This window comes from Xyrauchen texanus, chromosome 2 (assembly GCF_025860055.1).
Source record: "Xyrauchen texanus isolate HMW12.3.18 chromosome 2, RBS_HiC_50CHRs, whole genome shotgun sequence".
Lineage (NCBI taxonomy): Eukaryota > Metazoa > Chordata > Actinopteri > Cypriniformes > Catostomidae > Xyrauchen > Xyrauchen texanus.
The window spans coordinates 818,803-842,537 of record NC_068277.1 but is presented as its reverse complement, the minus strand read 5'-3'; the positions used below and the strand labels follow the sequence as shown (position 1 = coordinate 842,537).

Sequence of the window (23,735 nt, the reverse complement as noted above, 5' to 3'; positions counted from 1 at the left end):
ATAGTGTACAGTATATGTGAATGTATAGTGTGTAGTGTATAATGTATAGTGTATAGTGTATAATGTATAGTGTGTAGTGTATAGTGTGTAGTGTATAGGGTATAGTGTACAGTATATGTGTATGTATAATGTGTAGTGTATAATGTATACATTATAGTGTGTAGTGTATAATGTATAGTGTATAGTGTGTAGTGTATAATGTAAAGTGTATAGTGTTTAGTGTGTAATTTATAGTGTATATTGTATAGTGTATAGTGTACAGTATATGTGTATGTATAATGTATAGAGTATAGTGTGTAGTGTATAATGTATAGTGTATATTGTATAGTGTGTAATTTATAGTGTATAATGTATAGTGTTTAGTGTGTAATTTATAGTGTATATTGTATAGTGTATAGTGTATAGTGTATAGTGTACAGTATATGTGTATGTATAATGTATAGTGTATAATGTATAGAGTATACTGTGTAGTGTATAATGAATAGTGTATAGTGTGTAGTGTATAATGTAAAGTGTATAGTGTGTAGTGTATAATGTAAAGTGTATAGTGTTTAGTGTGTAATTTATAGTGTATATTGTATAGTGTATAGTGTATAGTGTGTAGTGTATAATGTATAGTGTATAATGTATAGTGTGTAGTGTATAATGTATAGTGTATATTGTATAATGTGTAATTTATAGTGTATACTGTATAGTGTATATTGTATAGTGTGTAATTTATAGTGTATATTGTATAGTGTATATTGTATAGTGTGTAATTTATAGTGTATATTGTATAGTGTATATTGTATAGTGTATATTGTATAGTGTATAGAGTATAGTGTGTAATTTATAGTGTATATTGTATAGTGTATATTTTATAGTGTATATTGTATAGTGTATATTTTATAGTGTATAGAGTATAGTGTGTAATTTATAGTGTATATTGTATAGTGTATAGTGTACAGTATATGTGTATGTATAATGTATAGTGTATAATGTATTGTGTATAGTGTGTAATTTATAGTGTATATTGTATAGTGTGTAGTGTACAGTATATGTGTATGTATAATGTATAGTGTATTACGTATAGTGTGTAGTGTGTAGAGTATAATGTATAGTGTGTAATTTATAGTGTATATTGTATAGTGTACAGTATATGTGTATGTATAATGTATAGTGTATAGTGTGTATTGTATAATGTATAGTGTTACTTATAGTGTATATTGTATAGTGTGTAGTGTATAGTGTACAGTATATGTGAATGTATAATGTATAGTGTATAATGTATAGTGTGTAGTGTATAATGTATAGTGTGTAGTGTATAGTGTTTAGTGTATAGTGTATAGTGTGTAGTGTATAATGTAAAGTGTATAGTGTTTAGTGTGTAATTTATAGTGTATATTGTATAGTGTATAGTGTATAGTGTACAGTGTACAGTATACTGTATGTGTATGTATAATGTATAGAGTATAGTGTGTAGTGTATAATGTATAGTGTATAGTGTGTAGTGTATAATGTAAAGTGTATATTGTATAGTGTGTAATGTATAGTGTATAGTGTATAGTGTACAGTATACTGTATGTGTATGTATAATGTATAGTGTATAATGTATAGAGTATAGTGTGTAGTGTATAATGTATAGTGTATATTGTATAATGTGTAATTTATAGTGTATATTGTATAGTGTATATTGTATAGTGTGTAATTTATAGTGTATATTGTATAGTGTATATTGTATAGTGTATATTGTATAGTGTGTAATTTATAGTGTATATTGTATAGTGTATATTGTATAGTGTATAGAGTATAGTGTGTAATTTATAGTGTATATTGTATAGTGTATATTTTATAGTGTATATTGTATAGTGTATATTTTATAGTGTATATTGTATAGTGTATATTTTATAGTGTATAGTGTATAGTGTACAGTATATGTGTATGTATAATGTATAGTGTATAATGTATTGTGTATAGTGTGTAATTTATAGTGTATATTGTATAGTGTGTAGTGTACAGTATATGTGTATGTATAATGTATAGTGTATTACGTATAGTGTGTAGTGTGTAGAGTATAATGTATAGTGTGTAATTTATAGTGTATATTGTATAGTTTATATTTTATTGTGTATATTGTATAGTGTATATTTTATAGTGTATAGAGTATAGTGTGTAATTTATAGTGTATATTGTATAGTGTATAGTGTATAGTGTACAGTATATGTGTATGTATAATGTATAGTGTATAATGTATTGTGTATAGTGTGTAATTTATAGTGTATATTGTATAGTGTGTAGTGTACTGTATATGTGTATGTATAATGTATAGTGTATTACGTATAGTGTGTAGTGTGTAGAGTATAATGTATAGTGTGTAATTTATAGTGTATATTGTATTGTGTACAGTATATGTGTATGTATAATGTATAGTGTATAGTGTGTATTGTATAATGTATAGTGTGTAACTTATAGTGTATATTGTATAGTGTGTAGTGTATAGTGTACAGTATATGTGAATGTATAATGTATAGTGTGTAGTGTATAATGTATAGTGTGTAGTGTATAGTGTGTAGTGTATAGTGTATAGTGTGTAGTGTATAATGTAAAGTGTATATTGTATAGTGTATAGTGTATAGTGTATAGTGTACAGTATATGTGTATGTATAATGTATAGAGTATAGTGTGTAGTGTATAATGTATAGTGTATATTGTATAGTGTGTAATTTATAGTGTATAATGTATAGTGTTTAGTGTGTAATTTATAGTGTATATTGTATAGTGTATAGTGTACAGTATATGTGTATGTATAATGTATAGTGTATAATGTATAGAGTATAGTGTGTAGTGTATAATGTATAGTGTATAGTGTATAGTGTATAGTGTATAGTGTACAGTATATGTGTATGTATAATGTACAGTGTATAATATATAGAGTATAGTGTGTAGTGTATAATGTATAGTGTATATTGTATAGTGTGTAATTTATAGTGTATATTGTATAGTGTGTAATTTATAGTGTATATTGTATAGTGTATATTGTATAGTGTATATTGTATAGTGTGTAATGTATAGTGTATATTGTATAGTGTATATTGTATAGTGTGTAATTTATAGTGTATATTTTATAGTGTGTAATTTATAGTGTATATTGTATAGTGTATATTGTATAGTGTATAGAGTATAGTGTGTAATTTATAGTGTATATTGTATAGTGTATATTGTATAGTGTATATTGTATAGTGTATAGAGTATAGTGTGTAATTTATAGTGTATATTGTATAGTGTATATTGTATAGTGTATAGAGTATAGTGTGTAATTTATAGTGTATATTGTATAGTGTATAGAGTATAGTGTGTAATTTATAGTGTATATTGTATAGTGTATAGAGTATAGTGTGTAATTTATAGTGTATATTGTATAGTGTATAGAGTATAGTGTGTAATTTATAGTGTATAGAGTATAGTGTGTAATTTATAGTGTATATTGTATAGTGTATATTGTATGGTGTATAGAGTATAGTGTGTAATTTATAGTGTATATTGTATAGTGTATAGAGTATAGTGTGTAATTTATAGTGTATAGAGTATAGTGTGTAATTTATAGTGTATATTGTATAGTGTATAGAGTATAGTGTGTAATTTATTGTGTATAGAGTATAGTGTGTAATTTATAGTGTATATTGTATAGTGTATATTGTATGGTGTATAGAGTATAGTGTGTAATTTATAGTGTATATTGTATAGTGTATAGAGTATAGTGTATATTGTATGGTGTATAGAGTATAGTGTGTAATTTATAGTGTATAGTGTATATTGTATAGTGTATATTGTATAGTGTATATTTTATAGTGTATATTTTATAGTGTATAGAGTATAGTGTGTAATTTATAGTGTATATTGTATAGTGTATAGAGTATAGTGTGTAATTTATAGTGTATAGAGTATAGTGTGTAATTTATAGTGTATATTGTATAGTGTATAGAGTATAGTGTGTAATTTATAGTGTATAGAGTATAGTGTGTAATTTATAGTGTATATTGTATAGTGTATAGAGTATAGTGTGTAATTTATAGTGTATATTGTATGGTGTATAGAGTATAGTGTGTAATTTATAGTGTATATTGTATAGTGTATAGAGTATAGTGTGTAATTTATAGTGTATAGAGTATAGTGTGTAATTTATAGTGTATATTGTATAGTGTATATTGTATGGTGTATAGAGTATAGTGTGTAATTTATAGTGTATATTGTATAGTGTATATTGTATAGTGTATAGAGTATAGTGTGTAATTTATAGTGTATATTGTATAGTGTATAGAGTATAGTGTGTAATTTATAGTGTATATTGTATAGTGTATAGAGTATAGTGTGTAATTTATAGTGTATATTGTATAGTGTATAGAGTATAGTGTGTAATTTATAGTGTATATTGTATAGTGTATAGAGTATAGTGTGTAATTTATAGTGTATAGAGTATAGTGTGTAATTTATAGTGTATATTGTATAGTGTATAGAGTATAGTGTGTAATTTATAGTGTATATTGTATAGTGTATAGAGTATAGTGTGTAATTTATAGTGTATATTGTATAGTGTATAGAGTATAGTGTGTAATTTATAGTGTATATTGTATGGTGTATAGAGTATAGTGTGTAATTTATAGTGTATATTGTATAGTGTATAGAGTATAGTGTGTAATTTATAGTGTATATTGTATAGTGTATATTGTATGGTGTATAGAGTATAGTGTGTAATTTATAGTGTATATTGTATAGTGTATATTGTATGGTGTATAGAGTATAGTGTGTAATTTATAGTGTATATTGTATAGTGTATAGAGTATAGTGTGTAATTTATAGTGTATAGAGTATAGTGTGTAATTTATAGTGTATATTGTATAGTGTATATTGTATAGTGTATAGAGTATAGTGTGTAATTTATAGTGTATAGAGTATAGTGTGTAATTTATAGTGTATATTGTATGGTGTATAGAGTATAGTGTGTAATTTATAGTGTATATTGTATAGTGTATAGAGTATAGTGTGTAATTTATAGTGTATAGAGTATAGTGTGTAATTTATAGTGTATATTGTATGGTGTATAGAGTATAGTGTGTAATTTATAGTGTATATTGTATAGTGTATAGAGTATAGTGTGTAATTTATAGTGTATAGAGTATAGTGTGTAATTTATAGTGTATATTGTATGGTGTATAGAGTATAGTGTGTAATTTATAGTGTATATTGTATAGTGTATAGAGTATAGTGTGTAATTTATAGTGTATATGTATGTGTATAGTATGTGTAATTATAGTATAGTGTATATTGTATAGTGTATATTGTATAGTGTATATTTTATAGTGTATATTTTATAGTGTATAGAGTATAGTGTGTAATTTATAGTTTATATTGTATAGTGTATAGAGTATAGTGTGTAATTTATAGTGTATATTGTATAGTGTATAGAGTATAGTGTGTAATTTATAGTGTATAGAGTATAGTGTGTAATTTATAGTGTATATTGTATAGTGTATATTGTATGGTGTATAGAGTATAGTGTGTAATTTATAGTGTATATTGTATAGTGTATAGAGTATAGTGTGTAATTTATAGTGTATAGAGTATAGTGTGTAATTTATAGTGTATATTGTATAGTGTATATTGTATGGTGTATAGAGTATAGTGTGTAATTTATAGTGTATATTGTATAGTGTATATTGTATAGTGTATAGAGTATAGTGTGTAATTTATAGTGTATATTGTATAGTGTATAGAGTATAGTGTGTAATTTATAGTTTATAGAGTATAGTGTGTAATTTATAGTGTATATTGTATAGTGTATATTGTATGGTGTATAGAGTATAGTGTGTAATTTATAGTATATATTGTATAGTGTATAGAGTATAGTGTGTAATTTATAGTGTATAGAGTATAGTGTGTAATTTATAGTGTATATTGTATAGTGTATATTGTATGGTGTATAGAGTATAGTGTGTAATTTATAGTGTATATTGTATAGTGTATAGAGTATAGTGTGTAATTTATAGTGTATAGAGTATAGTGTGTAATTTATAGTGTATATTGTATAGTGTATATTGTATGGTGTATAGAGTATAGTGTGTAATTTATAGTGTATAGTGTATATTGTATAGTGTATATTGTATAGTGTATATTTTATAGTGTATATTTTATAGTGTATAGAGTATAGTGTGTAATGTATAGTGTATATTGTGTAGAGGTACATGAGGCTCTCAGAAGAGACCCCTTGTATCACTACAATCGAGACAATGTCTCGTTCCTTCCATCGGGAACGGATGTTACAACAGTAACCATGACGTTTTCTTGGTAGATAACGTAAAGTGTTATTTTAAAAGATAACGTACAATAATAAATATATAACGATATAAAGGAGTGTATTATAAACCTTCTTTTAACAACTCAAATATCTATAAAATTGTTTCTCTTTCATGTAATTATGATTGAAAGACATTATAAACAACATCTCTTTTAAAGAGAAAATAAGGCTTTGACTCTCGTTTTACACTCCTAATGACTTGAGTGACTTTAGAAGACATGAGGACGGTAAGTCTTTTACAGTGCATTGTGGGATGTTTCAGTGCACTGGATTGATTTTGTGATTGAGACGGTCCTTGAGATGTTCTGAGTTCACTGCAGATTTAAGAGTATGAATTCAAGTCATGACATCATCTCATCAGTTTAAACTGTAATCTGTTCTAATCTGTTGAGTGGATCAGCAGTCAGCAATAATCACATCAGTAGTTTACTGTATCTAAAATGCCATCAAATGAAATATTGATTATAGAAAGAGAGATTCTTCAGATATATTAAACATAAATGATGAATGTGAACTGTGACATAAAGTTCTTCTTGTGAAGGGAAATGGGTCAGACTGTTGTGTTGTTTACACATTAAGAATGTTATGTGATGCGTGCGTCATGTCTTACTGTGACATCAGGCCCCGTTTAGTTACATCCAATTACCCACAACCCCCCTCTGGAGTCATGCGGTGTGATCTTCTGCAGGTCAATCCAACATGTAAATCTGTAAACCAGATTAAAGCGCTCTCATCTCTTCACGTCCGTCTGTGTTTGAGTTCTGCAGAGAAACGGAGAATATAATGAAAGTTAATTTATAAACATCATCAGATGAACACGTTAATCACATTCTCAGTAACAACACTGTTTCCAATTGAATCGCTATCTTCATTTCAGTGTTCTGATCTGTCAATCACAAGACAACAATCTCGTTCAACACTTTATATTTCTTCATTGTTTGATTGTGCGTACGTGTTTTGAGAGCGCTGGTGGAGTTGTGCTAATGCGGACAAGCAGATTAAACGGTAAAATCCAAATTTTTCCTGAAAGTGTTCTATGATTCAGAACGCGAGCCGGTTTTCAATTCTGGTCTCCAAATACCGGAACATTTTCTATTTGGCAGGTGAATTTCGCAGCGTCACAGATGCACTCTCCAGTCAGTTTGTGTCAGCTTGTAAAATAATGTAACATGTTCCAGATTTGTCCTCAAGCTGTTTGTAAAGAACGGTTGTTATAACGTAACTAGTCCTGCTGCTCACCGATAGTCTCGGTTAGGGTTAATCTAGAATATGAAGTTCAGGAGCGTTAATGTTATTGGGAAGAAAAGGGAAGAACATTCTAGTGGGTTTGGAAGTGCGTTTTAATTACCCACAACTACACATACAATTCTCTGGTAATGATTGAATAATAATGACTTTCATGACAATCAGTTTCGTTTTTGAACATGTATTTTTTTCCAGTGATACGAACAGAAAACCAGAATAAATATTCCCGATGTTTCCTGGAACACCGTTAAGTGCCGCAGTAACACTGAGTGCTTCTGTATCTACACCATGAGACACACTGAACTATTAGATTACAACAAGTCCTTAACAAATGACTCTTTTGAACCAGTTCTTTTTTAGTGAATCAAAACTGACTGAATTACAGTTTTTTTCAGTCGCTAACAAGCGTTTGTCCAACCAGTTGTCACATTTTCAAAACTCTAAACACAATTAGCACAGCATCGGTCTTTTGTGGCCATACCATTCACACATTTCATGTCGTTTTCACACAATATGCAGTCATTGAACACATTTCCACAATGCTTACATTTTCTTAACAGACAAGCTATACCTCCCAACAAAATGATAGATTGTTTTTGTAGTATTTACAAATGTTAACACACACCATCCCACAATAGCAAAACCAATATTCCAAACCTTAGATACAGTATAAAAACCTCTGCTTATGCAATGATATCAGTTCAAAAACAATATATCTCAGCTGATAATAAACAAACAATTGAATAATTGACACACAGCTGATTTATGTTGGGTAAATTTGGCCAACCACAGCTGATTCCAGTCTGGCTTAAACTCAGTGGCAGGGGTTATTTTTTTCTATTACATTGACACTTATACAGTAAAAGGAGAACTTTGAGGAGTGATGTTTTTGGAAACAGAAACAGAAAAAGACAAACACTGTAATGTCTAGATGAGGAAGAGTAAGAGCAAGGGGCCCAGGGAGAAGAGCAGGTCCAGTGAGAGATGCAGTGAGAGGTGCAGTGAGAGATGCAGTGAGAGATGCAGTGAGATGCATTGAGAGGTGCAGGAGCAGTGAGAGATGCAGTGAGAGGAGCAGTGAGAGATGCAGTGAGAGGTGCAGTGAGAGGTGCAGTGAGAGATGCAGGAGCAGTGAGAGATGCAGTGAGAGGAGCAGTGAGAGATGCAGGAGCAGTGAGAGATACAGTGAGAGGTGCAGTGAGAGGTGCAGGAGCGGTGAGAGATACAGTGAGAGGTGCAGTGAGGGATGCAGGAGCAGTGAGAGATGCAGGAGCAGTGAGAGATGCAGTGAGAGATGCAGTGAGAGATGCAGGAGCAGTGAGAGATTTAGTGAGAGGAGCAGGAGCAGTGAGAGGTGCGGAGAAAGATGCAGTGAGAGGTGCAGGAGCAGTGAGAGATGCAGTGAGAGATGCCATGAAAGATGCAGTGAGAGGTGCAGTAGCAGTGAGAGATGCAGTGAGAGGAGCAGGAGCAGTGAGAGATGCAGTGAGAGGTGCAGGAGCAGTGAGAGATGCAGTGAGTGGTGCAGTGAGAGGAGCAGTGAGAGATGCAGTGAGAGGAGCTGGAGCAGTAAGAGATGCAGTGAGTGGTGCAGTGAGAGGAGCAGTGAGAGATGCAGTGAGAGGAGCAGATGCAGTGAGAGATGCAGTGAGAGGTGCAGGAGCAGTGAGAGGTGCAGGAGCAGTGAGAGATGCAGTGAGAGATGCAGTGAGAGGGAGGGCATCAGCTTTTTTTAGTTCCCCCCCTTTTTATCTGGGCTTTATGCTGTTGTTTTTTTGTTCAGAATGCTCTTGTGTGTTTCATGGATATTTTGTTCACTGTAAGCAATACTGTAAAACGTTTTCTGTTCTGGTATCTCCCCCAACCCAGAACAAGGCTATGCAGATAATGTCTTACTAGCATCAAGAAATGAAGAGGTCATAAAGAACATGCTGTCTTGCACAGATTCATTTCTGGTCTGGTCTAGGCTGGAGGTTAAGAGCTCCAAGTCTGCAATGTTTCATGAGAGGCACAGTGGAGGTATAACTTTAACGTAGCAGGAGAATGGAAGGAACAGATAGTTATGATCCAATGATAATATATCTAAGACTTGACAAAATAGAAATGTCTCCTTTACCTGTGAAAATGAGAGAGGTAACACTCATATCCCAAGTAAAATTCTGATAGAAATTAATAATAGAACTGTTCATGTTGTAAGGAAATGGCTTGGCCTGAATTTGCATTCCAATCGAGACATAATTTTCCAGAGTCACCAGTTGGGAGGTCTTGGGGTTCCCAATGTTGAATGGACCTACATAGCCACCAGGCTGTCTCATCTACTTAAAATGCTGAACCGTGACGACCAAGGGGTGAGGGAGTTTAAAAAAGCATCCTATTTTAGATTTGCAATGAAAGAAGGTGCCGCTGGAAAACGGGACTGAAAAAAATGCCTTGCTGTTCGTAAAAAATCAGATGCAGATTGTGTTTATATCCAATACTTTTTGGATGGAAACCCCCAAGTCATAGCCAAGCCATAGACAGTCATAGCCAATACCCCTCAATCCATGCAGCATGCCCTCAATATAATCTCCAGTATCTAAGAGTCCTTTGGTCTCCAAGTCAATATTCAGAAAACAGAAGTTATTGCACAGTTCTCAGCCATATTTCCGAGTTTTCACACCAATGGTGTTCCATTGAAAGTGGTGGACAGATTCACCTATCTTGGCTCCACGCTCTCCTCAGATTGCTCCTTTTCTCATGAAATAAAAGGCCACATTAACAAAGCCTCCAGAACCTTTGGTCGGCTAATTGTGAGGGTCTTTTAGAACAAAAATCTGAGAATAGCCACCAAGGTTGCCGTTTATAACGTGGTATGTGTTTCCGCTCTCCTCTATGGGACAGAGACATGGACACCATACAGACACCATATTGTGCTCTTGGAGGCCTTCTATGTACAATATCTTAAAAAATCCTTGGTCTGTACAGGGAGGATCGGACACCCCATACAGAGATACTGGCCAACACTAACACCCTCTGCATGGAAGCAATGCTGGACAGATGTCATCTTCGCTGGCTTGGGCATATCATCTGCATGCCGGAACACTGGCCAAATCCCTACAGCAAAACTTGCTGTTGGTGGGTATAAGAAGTATTTTAAGGACAGCAGCAAAAACATCCTGAAATGCTATGGTGTTGTTCACACTCATGTTAAGACCCTGGCTTTCGACAGGTCCATCTGGTATGCTTCTTGTGCCAGTGGGACTAAAAAATTGCATCAAGCCATACAACAGCAGAGGAATGAAAGTCATTCTCAATGCCACAGATGGGCTGCTGGCACTGCCCAAGCATCTGGCTTCTCCTGCCCCACTTGCAACAGAGTGTGCGGTTCTCGGATTGGCCTCCACAGCCACATGCAGGGTCAACCTCGCTGATGCCCTCCCTGAAACCTACCCATTCCCTGAAGCAAGCATCATCATTGGACACGATGGACAGCTAAGAGAGTGAGTGTGTGTGTGTGTGTGTGTGTGTGTGTGTGTGTGTGTGTGTCTTTGTGTGTTTGTATGTGAGAGAGCGTGTGCCTGTGTGTGTCTGTGTCTTTGTGTATTTGTTTGTGTATGTGTGTGTGTGTTTTTGTAACCATGTTTATACTACATTGTGGTGACCAAATGTCCCCACAAGGATATTAAAACCTGAGAAAACCTACCTTGTGGGGACCAGCCAGCGGTACCCATGAGGGAAATGGTTTATTAGACATTCTAAACTATGTTTTTTTGTAAATGTAAAAATGCAAAATGGTTTCTGTGAGGTTAGGTTTAGGGGATAGAAAATGTATCCATAAAATGCATGGAAGTCTATGGAGTGTGTGTGTGTGTATGTGAATTGGATGTCCTGCTGTCCTCCTTGCCAGAGGATGGCAGGCCACTTGTGGTTCTTGGTGATTTCAACATACACCAAGACAAACCCCAGGCCATTGAACTGAATACTCTTCTGGCCTCATTTGACTTGGAAAGACTACACACCACAGCAAGTCACAGGTCGGGCAACCAGCTGGACCTCATTTTTACACGTAACTGTACCACCTCTAATATTCTTGTTACACCTTTACATGTCTCTGATCACTACTTTGTTCAATTCAACATGATTCTCCCATCCATTGTAAAACCGACCCCACCTTTGGTTTCCTTTCGCCGTAACCTCCGTTCCCTCTCACCCTCTCGCTTTCCACTGATGTCTCTGCCTCTCTTCCCACAATAAATGTATTTTCCATGCTTGATGTAAACACTGCCACAGACACACTTAGCTCTACTTTAACAACCTGTCTAGACAACATCTGTCCTCTCTCCTCTAGACCAGCACGGACTACACCACCCAGCCCCTGGCTGTCTGACGTCCTTCGTGAACATCGGACTGATCTCAGGGCAGCTGAGAGGAGATGGAGGAAATCTAAAGATCCAGCTGATCTAGGTAAATATCAGCTTCTGCTTGCAACTTTTTCAATTAACATTAAAACTGCAAAAACTTCATATTACCAGACCAAGATCAACAGCACCACAGACACTCGTAGCTTGTTTAGAACATTTAACACACTTCTCTGCCCTCCCCCTTCACCACCTGACACATCACTGACAGCAGATATATTCGCCACATTTTTTACTGATAAGGTTACAGCCATCAGCAATACATTCACAGCACCACACCCTGTCAAACACCTGGCTCCTGTATGCAACCCTTCTTTCCCTATGTTCTCGCCTTTAACTGACACTGAGGTCTCTAAACTCCTCCTCTCCAACCACCCCACAACCTGTTCCCTTGACCCCATTCCATCACACCTTCTCCAGGCCATCTCTCCGTCCATCCTACCGGCACTTACACACATAATTAACACATCCCTTCTCGCAGGCACTTTTCCCACTACATTTAAGCAGGCTCGAGTAACCCCACTGCTGAAAAAACCTGCACTTAACCCCACACAGATAGAACACTACAGACCAGTCTCTCTCATCCCATTCATGGCAAAAACACTTGAAAGGGCAGTTTTCAATCAGATCTCCGCCTATCTCTCACAGAACAAGCTGCTGGATGACAATCAGTCAGGCTTCAAAAGTGGACACTCCACTGAGACTGCCCTGCTGTCTGTCATCGAGTCGCTGAGACAGGCTAAAGCTGAATCCAGATCATCCGTTCTGATTCTGCTGGACCTTTCTGCAGCCTTTGACACAGTCAACCATCAGATCCTACTCTCCACCCTCTCTAAACTGGGTATCACTGGAACTGTGCTTGACTGGTTCAACTCTTATCTCTCAGAAAGGTCCTTTGAGGTAGCATGGAGAGGGGAAGTATCCAAGCCACACCAGTTACTTACTGGGGTACCTCAGGGATCAGTGCTTGGGCCACTTCTCTTCTCCATATACACAACATCACTGGGACCCATCATTCAGTCACATGGTTTCTCTTACCACTGCTACGCTGATGACATGCAACTCTACTTGTCTTTCCAGCCCAACGACACCACAGTGACCGCTCAAATTGCTGCCAGTCTGGCAGACATCTCAGCCTGGATGAAGGAACACCACCTTCAACTCAACCCTGCCAAGACCGAACTCCTTGTCTTTCCAGCCAACCCGGCTGTTGAACACAACATCACCGTGCAGCTGGGTCCAACTACAGTTGCGCCTTCCAAAACGGTCAGAAATCTAGGGGTAACCATTGATGATGGTCTAAATTTCACAGACCACATTTCAAAAACTGCAAGATCATGTAGATTTACACTCTACAATATCAGGAAGATAAGACCCTTCCTCTCTGTACATGCCACACAACTGCTCGTTCAGTCCCTTGTCATAACTAGACTGGACTACTGTAACGCTCTCATTGCAGGCCTTCCTGCATGTGCTATTAGACCCCTGCAAATGATCCAGAATGCAGCAGCACGTCTGGTCTTTAATGAGCCTAAGAGAGCACATGTTACACCACTCTTTGTCTCTCTCCACTGGCTGCCGGTTCATGCACGTATTCAATTCAAGGCCCTGATGCTGGCATATAAAACAGTCACTGGGTCTGCTCCAGCATACCTAAAACATTTATGCAGAGCTACGTTCCCACCAGAAGCCTGCGGTCGGCTAAGGAACGTCGCCTTGTCGTACCAAAACAAAGAGGCACCAAAACACTTTCCCGGACTTTCAGTTTCATCATACCACGGTGGTGGAATGACCTTCCCAACTCAATCCGGGAAGCTAACTCACTCTCTATCTTCAAAAAACGGCTAAAAACACATCTTTTCCAAAAGCACTTAACCGGTCACTAAAAAAAAAAAGAAAAGAAAAAAATAAATAAATAAATAAATAAATTATTTACATTTCTTGTTGCACTTAAATCTGTTTGGTGTACTATTCTGATGATAGTGAAACTTTGTAATATGGCACTTTTTGTACCACTGTCTCCCTAAGATGATTCGCTGATGTTCTTCCTCTTTTGTAAGTCGCTTTGGATAAAAGCGTCTGCCAAATGAATAAATGTAAATGTAAAATGTAAATGTGTGTGTGTGTATGTGTGAGAGATAGAGAGTGTGTGTGTGTCTTTGTGTGTTTGTGTGTCTGTGTGTGTCTGTGTGTGAGAGGGAGAGTGTATGTGTGTGTTTATATGCGTGTTAATGTATGTGTTTGTGTGTGTCTGTGTTTTTGTGTGTGTGTTTATGTGTACATGTGTGTATGCGTGTCTGTGTGGGTTCATGTGTGTATGTGTTTGTGTATTTGTGTGTGTGTGTTCATATTTGTGTCATCAGCCATTACCTACCTGACTCTCCACGCCCGGGTGCCTCTGTGTTCTGGATTACTCTTCGGCTCTTCTCCCGCTGCAGTCTGTGTCGGGTCATGCTTCAGTAAACTGTTACCCTGGTTTATTCCTTCTCTTATGAATAAACAATTTGAACTGTACCTACACTCTTATCTTGTGTGCGTGCGTGTCAGGACAATCCAGCCACAATGGATTCGGTCGGCTCTCGCTCAGTATTCCTGGGGCGTCATAAGAACAGATTTCCGCTTCCAACAGGGCTCTGGAGATGTTGCCGACTCAGATGGCTGTACTCACAACACTGCTCCAATGGCATGTCCGTCCTCCCAAAACCTTCTACACCACCTCTGGCAGTTCCCAGTAGAGCAGTGAGGTCAGAGCCATGACATAACCCTCCTGCTCCATACTCTGGTGAATCAGATAGATGCCACTCTTTCCGTGAATACTAAGGTTGAATTCTTCTTCACCCTTCTGACAAGGAGGGCTCATGAGTGGGAAAGCAACATTTGCTACAACAAACATCCTTGCTGCTCGTCCTTTCAGTCCTTCTCGCTTTGCAAGGTGTTCAACCGCTCGGTCTAGTGTCGAGGTGCGGCGAAGGTCCTGTTTGGTTTATTGCAAGGTGATTGCTCCAACTCCTCCTTTGAGTTCTGCACCCTTGCCACATCCTGTGAATGAAACGACTGAGCGCAGTGGGACTGGTTACTGAATGGGTTGTCCAATTACATCAAGGATGAGATCAACACCCTTGACCTCCTGGCACTGTTCGATGACCCGATGGACCAAGCTATACACGTGAACAACCGGCTCTCCCTTTGCCAAAGACAATCACTGCTGATCACCACAGCCCAGGGTGGTACATCCCCGCTCAACTTTTCCGGTGATGATAGTGAACTTGCCTCCACTTGGCACATTCCAACCATCCGATTGGAGGAGCCCATCACCACATGCACCCTGAGTGGCACCCTGCTAGCCATCATCACCCACTCTACCCAGCCCATGCCCTTCACCTCTGGAAATCACTCGGAACATACCTCATTCTACATCTTCAAGTTTCCATCTTCTCTGATAGTGCTGGGGCACATGTGGGTTGTAATGCATAACTCCCACATAGACTGGCCAATGTCTAACTTCTGCTGTTTCCCCTTTCAGTTATTGTTTTGTGTTACAGGATAAGCCAGTGAATTTGTCCAGAGTTCCTGTGTCTTACCATGACCTTAGAGCCATGTTCAGTCAGTCCCATGCATGACCCTCCCTCCTCATCGCCCATATTTCTGTGCCATTGACTTACTACCTGGCACTTCTCTACCTGAGGATCAGCTCTTCTCACAATCTGCCCCTGAGAAGGAGGCTATGGATAATTATATCAATAATTCTCTGGTGGCCAGGCTCAGGTTCTTCTTTGTGGAGAAGAAAGATGGTTCACTGCAACCTTGTATAGATTATCAGGGCTGAACGACATCACAGTAATGAATCGTTATCCTTCGCCATTGAGGTCTTCAGCTTTCGAACTCTTGCAGGTAATGACTATCTTTACAAAGCTGGACCAAGACAACATTTACCACCTTGTCTGGATAAGGGAGGGGGATGATTGGAAGACCTCTAGGGGCACTTTGAGTACTTGGTCACGTCCTTCGAGCTGGTCAATGACCTGGCTGTCTTCCAGGGGCTTGTTAATGATGTTTGTCTTTGTCTATCTTGACAACATTCTGATTTTCTCCCAGAATATCCAAGACCATGTCCAGCACATCAGGAGGGTGCTCCAACAGCTGTATGTCAAGGCGGAGAAGTGTGTATCCATGCACAATTGGTTCCGTTCATGAGGATGAGTTCATCCTTTCATCCGAGGGGATTCGCATGGACCCTGCTAAGGTTAGCGCTGTCTCGGATTGGCCAACCCCAGACTCCTGTAAGTCTTTGCAGAGGTTTCTGGGATTCCCCAATTTGTACCACTGTTTTATCTGCAACTATAGCCAACACGCTGCATCGCTGATGTATCTCACATCCTCTTGCACTTAGTTTTGTTGGTCCCTGTGGGCTCAAGCCACTTTCTCAAGTTTAAGAAAAGGTTTACTACTGCCCTATTTCTGGATACTCCTGACCCTTCTCATCAGTTCGTGGTGGAAGTGGATGCAGCAGAGGTCAGTGTGGTTTTGTCTCAGCACTCTCCCTCAGATGAAAACATGCGTCCTTGCGCCTTTTTATCCCCACTCCTTTGGAACAAAATTTTGACGGGTGTAACAGAGGGCTGCTGGCTTACAGGCTGGCTTCGGGGGAGTGGTGTTATTGGTTAGAGGGTTCAGGGTACATATCGTGGTTTGGACCAATCATAAATGGTCTGCATGGTCTGCACTTATATAGCGCTTTTTTCTAACCTCAGAGGTTACCAAAGCGCTTTACACTGTGTCCCAATCACCCATTCACACACACATTCATACACCAATGGTGGCAGAGCTGCCATGCAAGGCGCTAACCTACCATTGGGAGCAACTTGGGGTTCATTGTCTTGCCCAAGGACACTTCGGCAGTGGAGTCATGTGGGCCAGGATTCGAACCACCAACCCTGCGATTAGCAGCTGACCCGCTCTACCACCTGAGCCACAGCCACCCCACTGTCTAGATCCCTGAATATATCCACAGGACCAAATGGTTATATTCTAGACAGGCTCACTGGGCACTTTTCTTTTCTCGTTTTTACTTTGCTCTCTCGTACCATCCAGGCTCTAAGAATATCAAGCCCGATGCCTTATCTCGACGGTTTGAAGTTAAGACCACCACGGTCCCACCAGACACCATCCTAGGGTGGTGGGCATGGTATCCCTGGGAGGTAGAGTCCAAAGTCTGTTCAGCATTGCATAATATAACTATCCCCCGATGTTCCTGGATTGTTCATTCTGCAATCGTTTCGAACACACATCCTAAAATGGGGTCACTTCTCCAATCTTGGCTGTCACCCTAGCGCAGCTCGCACCCAGGTGCTCGTTAGCGTATTAGCGCTCGTTGCCGCTTGTCCCATTTGTGCCTCAAGTAAGACCTCCAAGTCAGCCCCAAGCAGGGCTCCTTCAGCTGTCAGACCCTTCGAGACCCTGGTCTCACAGAGTCATGGATTTTGCTACAGGTCTCCCCATCACATGACAACACGGTCATTATGAACATAGTGAACCTGTTCAAAAAGGCGGCTCATTTCATCCCCCTCCCCGAATAGCCTTCAGCGAGGGAGGCAGCAGTTGAAGTCATTAACCACATTTTATGCACTCTTCTCCCGCTGCAGTCTGTGTCGGGTTACACTCCAGTAATCTGTTACCCTGGTTTATTCCTTATCTTGTATATGAACTATTCAAACTGTACCTCCGCTCTTGGATCTTCTCTTGTGTGCCTGTGTGTCAATCTAAAATTTGTCACTTCTACACAACAACAAAGACATCAACATCTTCAACAGAAAACCGAGATGTGATTTTTTAATTAAAAAATTGTTTCTTACATTTTGTATAAGAAATGTTAGTGATTATGATTGTAATGAATCACAATGGGACAATGGGAACTGTAAGTGCATTCATGTTGAGACACATGGAGGGTTGTGATTACACAACATGTCTGGTCAGATTGTTGTCTCAACGCAGTCTCAATACTGTCTCAGTATTAACTCCACCTGATCATTCAAAGATCATGAAGACAATATTTATAATAGAAGACAGTCACAGAAATGTGGAAAAGAAGATTTTGCTAAAACATTATTGTTTGTGTGTGTGTGTGTGTGTGTGTGTGTGTGTGTGTGTGTGTGTGTGTGTGTGTATACAAAGAGATTCTCCATCTTCTCACATGTTCAGCAAACGAGATCCTTGAGATTAAAGTGTCCAGACCACACACACACACACACACACACAAACACTAAATGAACTGTACAGAGTCTTAAATAAAAAAATTTTCCCTATCGGAATGCTGACAGCTGATTGGTGGAGTGACCTTCAGTGAGACTATAAATGAGCCGTAGAGAGAGAGAGACAGACTCATACTACTGACATACTACTGTAGAGAGAGAGAGAGAGACCACTCACGCAACAAACACACAGGTAAACATTTCACTCTTTTACTCATCTACAGTCACATTGTGAGTTTTATTTTATTAATCTCTGTGTATTGTTTCAGTTAACAAATAATATCATGACACACTGTCTGTTACAGACAGTTTATGATTAGTTTATTGTGGTTTTGTTTATTCTGGGTTATGTTCTACACTATTTCTGTTGTGTGGTCTGGTGCTTAAAACAATTTAAATTCTAAAGTCTTTATGATCTGGTTTGAAAATCAGATGATCAAGTATACAATATCAGATCAGCATTTAATTTATTAAATAATGAAGATGTTTGGTCAGAGATTCACTATCACCAAAGAGAGAGAGAGAGAGAGAGAGAGAGAGAGAGAGAGAGAGAGAGAGAGAGAGACATATAGAGACAGACAGACCAAAGAGAGACAGGTTGTTGTTTAAAATCTGTGCAGCATGTGTTATATAATCTTCTGGATGGCGGGAAATCTCATAAATCCCCTATGTTAATGAGATTAGCAGATGAAGGAAACATGAACAACAGAGTTTGATGTGTGAAATTATAATCTGATCACACACACACACATCATTTAAAATCACTATTGTGTGAGAATGAAAATGTGTTGACTTTTGAGTGACAAATGACTTGTTCTGTTCCTTATTCTGCTAAATAACTAAACGTAAATGAGCAGCTGACTGTATATGATCACACTTTTGAAATATATTAATAAATGGTCATGAAATATAGATTTGCGTGTAAATTATGTTATTATGTGAGAAGAGAGTTATAGTAAACCACTACACAATTACACACGTGTTATAATGATCTGTGATATCGACACAAACAATGAAACATCAGAATAAAAGTGCGCTGTGGAAATCTCTGGATTGTGAGGAAGTTAAATCCAGTGAGTGACAGTTTAATCTGATAATCTGAGATTATCGTAAATTGCTCAGATGAGCAAATAATAAACATCACGTCTCTTCCTGTGTGTGTGTTCCAGGGAAACGCAGACATGAACGATGCTCCTCCAGCAGGAAGTGCTCTGGCCACGCCCGCCGGCGCTGCAGGTCCCACCACGCCCAAGAAGGGACCGCCCAAATTCAAACAAAGACAGACACGTACATTCAAGAGCAAAGCACCCAAACCTGGACAGAAAGGGTACACACACACACACACTCACACACATACACACATTTACACACACACACACGCACACACACTGACTTAGTGAATTGTTTATGTCTTGTGTTCAGGTTCGGTGATGATATTCCTGGTATGGAGGGTCTCGGCACAGGTCAGTTTAATTCAGTTCAGTTATTAAATGAGTCCACGATGTGTTAAACAATAATACAATCAAATGTGTAACTGTAATGGGTTACACACACACACACACATACACACACACGTTGGTCTACCTATCATAATGAGGACTTTCCACAGACATAATTACTTTTATACTGTACAAACTATAGATTCTATTCCCTAAACCCGAACACACCCCCTGAACCCTAACACAACCCCTAAACCCTAACACAACCCCTAAACCTCACACAACCCCTAAACCTCACACATTCCCTAAACCTAACATAACCTCTAAACCCAACACATCCCCTAAACCCAACACAGCCCCTAAACCCAACACACCCCCTAAACCCAACACACACCCTAAACCCAACTCATCCCCTAAACCCAGCACATCCCCTAAACCCAACTCATCCCCTAAACCCAACACATCCCCTAAACCCAACACACACCCTAAATCCAACTCATCCCCTAAACCCAACACATCCCCTAAACCCAACTCATCCCCTAAACCCAACACAACCCCTAAACCCAACACAACCCCTAAACCCAACACAACCCCTAAACCCAACACACCCCTAAACCCAACACAACCCCTAAACCCAACACAACCCCTAAACCCAACTCATCCCCTAAACCCAACACAACCCCTAAACCCAACACAACCCCTAAACCCAACACACCCCCTAAACCCAACACAACCCCTAAACCCAACACACCCCTAAACCCAACACACCCCTAAACCCAACACAACCCCTAAACCCAACACATCCCCTAAACCCAACACAACCCCTAAACCCAACTCAACCCCTAAACCTCACACATCCCCTAAACCCAACATAACCCCTAAACCCAACACAACCCCTAAACCCAACACAACCCCTAAACCTCACACAACCCCTAAACCCAAAACAACCCCTAAACCTAACACAACCCTTAAACCTAACACATCCACTAAACCCAACACAACCCCTAAACCTAACACAACCCCTAAACCCAACTCAACCCCTAAACCTAACACAACCCTTAAACCTAACACATCCACTAAACCCAACACATCCCCTAAACCTAACACAACCCTTAAACCCAACACAAGCCCTAAACCCAACACAACCCCTAAACCTAACACAACCCTTAAACCCAACACATCCCCTAAACCTAACACAACCCTTAAATCAAACACATCCCCTAAACCTAACACAACCCTTAAACCTAACACATCCCCTAAACCTAACACAACCCTTAAACCCAACACATCCCCTAAACCCAACACAACCCCTAAACCTAACACAACCCTTAAACCTAACACATCCCCTAAACCTAACACAACCCTTAAACCCAACACATCCCCTAAACCCAACACAACCCCTAAACCTAACACAACCCTTAAACCCAACACATCCCCTAAACCCAACACAACCCCTAAACCCAGCACAACCCCTGAACCCAACACAACCCCTGAACCTAACACAACCCCTAATCCTAACACAACCCTTAAACCCAACACAACCCCTAAACCTAACACAACCCCTAAACCCAACACAACCCCTAAACCCAACACAACCCCTAAACCTAACACAACCCTTAAACCCAACACAACCCCTAAACTCAACACAACCCCTAAACCCAACACAACCCCTAAACCTAACACAACCCTTAAACCCAACACATCCCCTAAACCTCACACAACCCTTAAACTCAACACAACACTTAAACCCAACACATCCCCTAAACCTAACACAACCCCTAAACCCAACACAACCCCTAAACCTAACACAACCCCTAAACCCAACACAACCCCTAAACCTAACACATCCCCTAAACCCAGCACAACCCCAAAACCCAACACAACCCCTAAACCCAACACATTTCCTAAACCCAACACATCCCCTGAACCCAACACAACCCCTAAACCAACCCAACCCCTAAACCCAACACATCCCCTAAACCCAACTCATCCCCTAAACCCAACACAACCCTTAAACCCAACACATCCCCTAAACCTAACACAACCCCTAAACCAAACACATCCCCTAAACCCAACACAACCCCTAAACCCAACTCATCCCCTAAACCCAACACGTCCCCTAAACCCAACTCATCCCCTAAACCCAACACAACCCCTAAACCCAACACATTCCCTAAACCCAACACATCCCCTGAACCCAACACAACCCCTAAACCTAACACAACCCCTAAACCCAACACATCCCCTAAACCCAACCCAACCCCTAAACCCAACACATCCCCTAAACCTAACACAACCCCTAAACCCAACACATCCCCTAAACCCAACACACCCCCTAAACCCAACACAACCCCTAAACCCAACACAACCCCTAAAACCAACACATCCCCTAAACCCAACACATCTCCTAAACCCAACACATCCCCTAAACCCAACACATCTCCTAAACCCAACACACCCCCTAAACCCAACACATCTCCTAAACCCAACACATCCCCTAAACCCAACACAACCCCTAAACCTAACACAATCCTAAACCTAACACAACCCCTAAACCCAACACAACCCCTAAACCCAACACAACCCCTAAACCCAACACATCCCCTAAACCCAACACAACCCCTAAACCCAACACATCCGCTAAACCCAACACATCCGCTAAACCCAACACATCCCCTAAACCTAACACAACCCCTAAACCCAACACAACCCCTAAACCCAACCCAACCCCTAAACCCAACACATTCCCTAAACCCAACACAACCCCTAAACCCAACACATCCCCTAAACCCAACACAACCCCTAAACCCAACACAACCCCTAAACCCAACACATCCCCTAAACCCAACACATTCCCTAAACCCAACACATCCCCTAAACCCAACACATCCCCTGAACCCAACACAACCCCTAAACCCAACACACACCCTAAATCTAACCTAAAACTTTCTTACATTATTACTTTCTTTCAAAAATTTTCAATAAAACACTGTTTAATATGTTTTTTAAGCTATTTAAATTATGGGGATACTAGAATTGTCCTCATAAACCACATTTATAGTATAATACCCTTGTAATTACCAGTTTGTAACCTAAAAAATTGTCCTCGTAAACCACATAAACATGCCCACACATACACACACACACACACACACACACACACACTCTCTCTCTCACACACACACACACACACACACACACACACACACACACACACTCACTCACTCACACATACTATGTTTGTTCGTCCCGTCACAGATATCACTGTGGTTTGCCCATGGGAGGCATTTGGTGATATGGAGCTCAGCGATCTGGCCAAATATGGCATTATCTAAACCCCGCCTCCTGGACGTCAATGCCATCGACTACGCCATCTCATCCCATGACCCTGCCTCTTGTACTTGATGTTATTGTGTGGTTATGATGTTGAATGGTAAAGGATTAGTTCAAACAAATGGACATTGTTATTATGATGATTGTTATTATTATTATTATATAATATTTTATATTTTGTATCATTTGCGCTAAGACGACAACTAATTTCCACCCCACCCCAACTCCACATCCCAGTAGATATCACAACAGAACGATGAATATGATTAAACATTTTAACTGCTGCAGAACTCATGAAATCACACTTTAGGATGCAATATATTAATAAACATCATGTACAAACACCTTCCATTAAATAAAAATGATTCATGTAGAGAATCGTGATGATATTATTTGTGTCAGAATGTGTGTGTGTGTGTGTGTGTGTGAGAGATAGATAGATAGATAGATAGATAGAGAGAGAGAGAGAGAGAGAGAGAGAGAGAGAGAGAGATGTTTTGACGTTTATACCTCTTTATTTAAACAAATAGTTTTTTCCCCTCTAAAACATTATTTTGCAATTAACAACATCATCACATACAAAACTATATCAATATACAAATAAATAAAATAACTGAATAATAATTAATATTTACAAAACAGTTAAATATATACCAACCACAAAACAATTTAAAATAGAGAGAGAGAGAGAGAGAGAGAGAGAGAGAGAGAGAGAGAGAGAGAGAGAGAGAGACCTTTAACA

At 38.7% G+C, this 23,735-nt stretch overlaps 1 protein-coding gene across 1 annotated transcript; it reads left to right on the top strand.

Moving 5' to 3' along the window:
* Positions 1 to 18,299: 18,299 nt before the first annotated feature.
* Positions 18,300 to 23,364, top strand: LOC127653734 (retinal cone rhodopsin-sensitive cGMP 3',5'-cyclic phosphodiesterase subunit gamma-like). Its single transcript, XM_052140525.1, has 4 exons — positions 18,300 to 18,414; positions 19,391 to 19,548; positions 19,644 to 19,684; positions 22,919 to 23,364. Exons 2-4 carry the CDS (start codon positions 19,403 to 19,405, stop codon positions 22,993 to 22,995), a joined length of 264 nt encoding a protein of 87 aa, XP_051996485.1. The 5' UTR covers positions 18,300 to 18,414; positions 19,391 to 19,402; the 3' UTR covers positions 22,996 to 23,364.
* Positions 23,365 to 23,735: the final 371 nt, after the last annotated feature.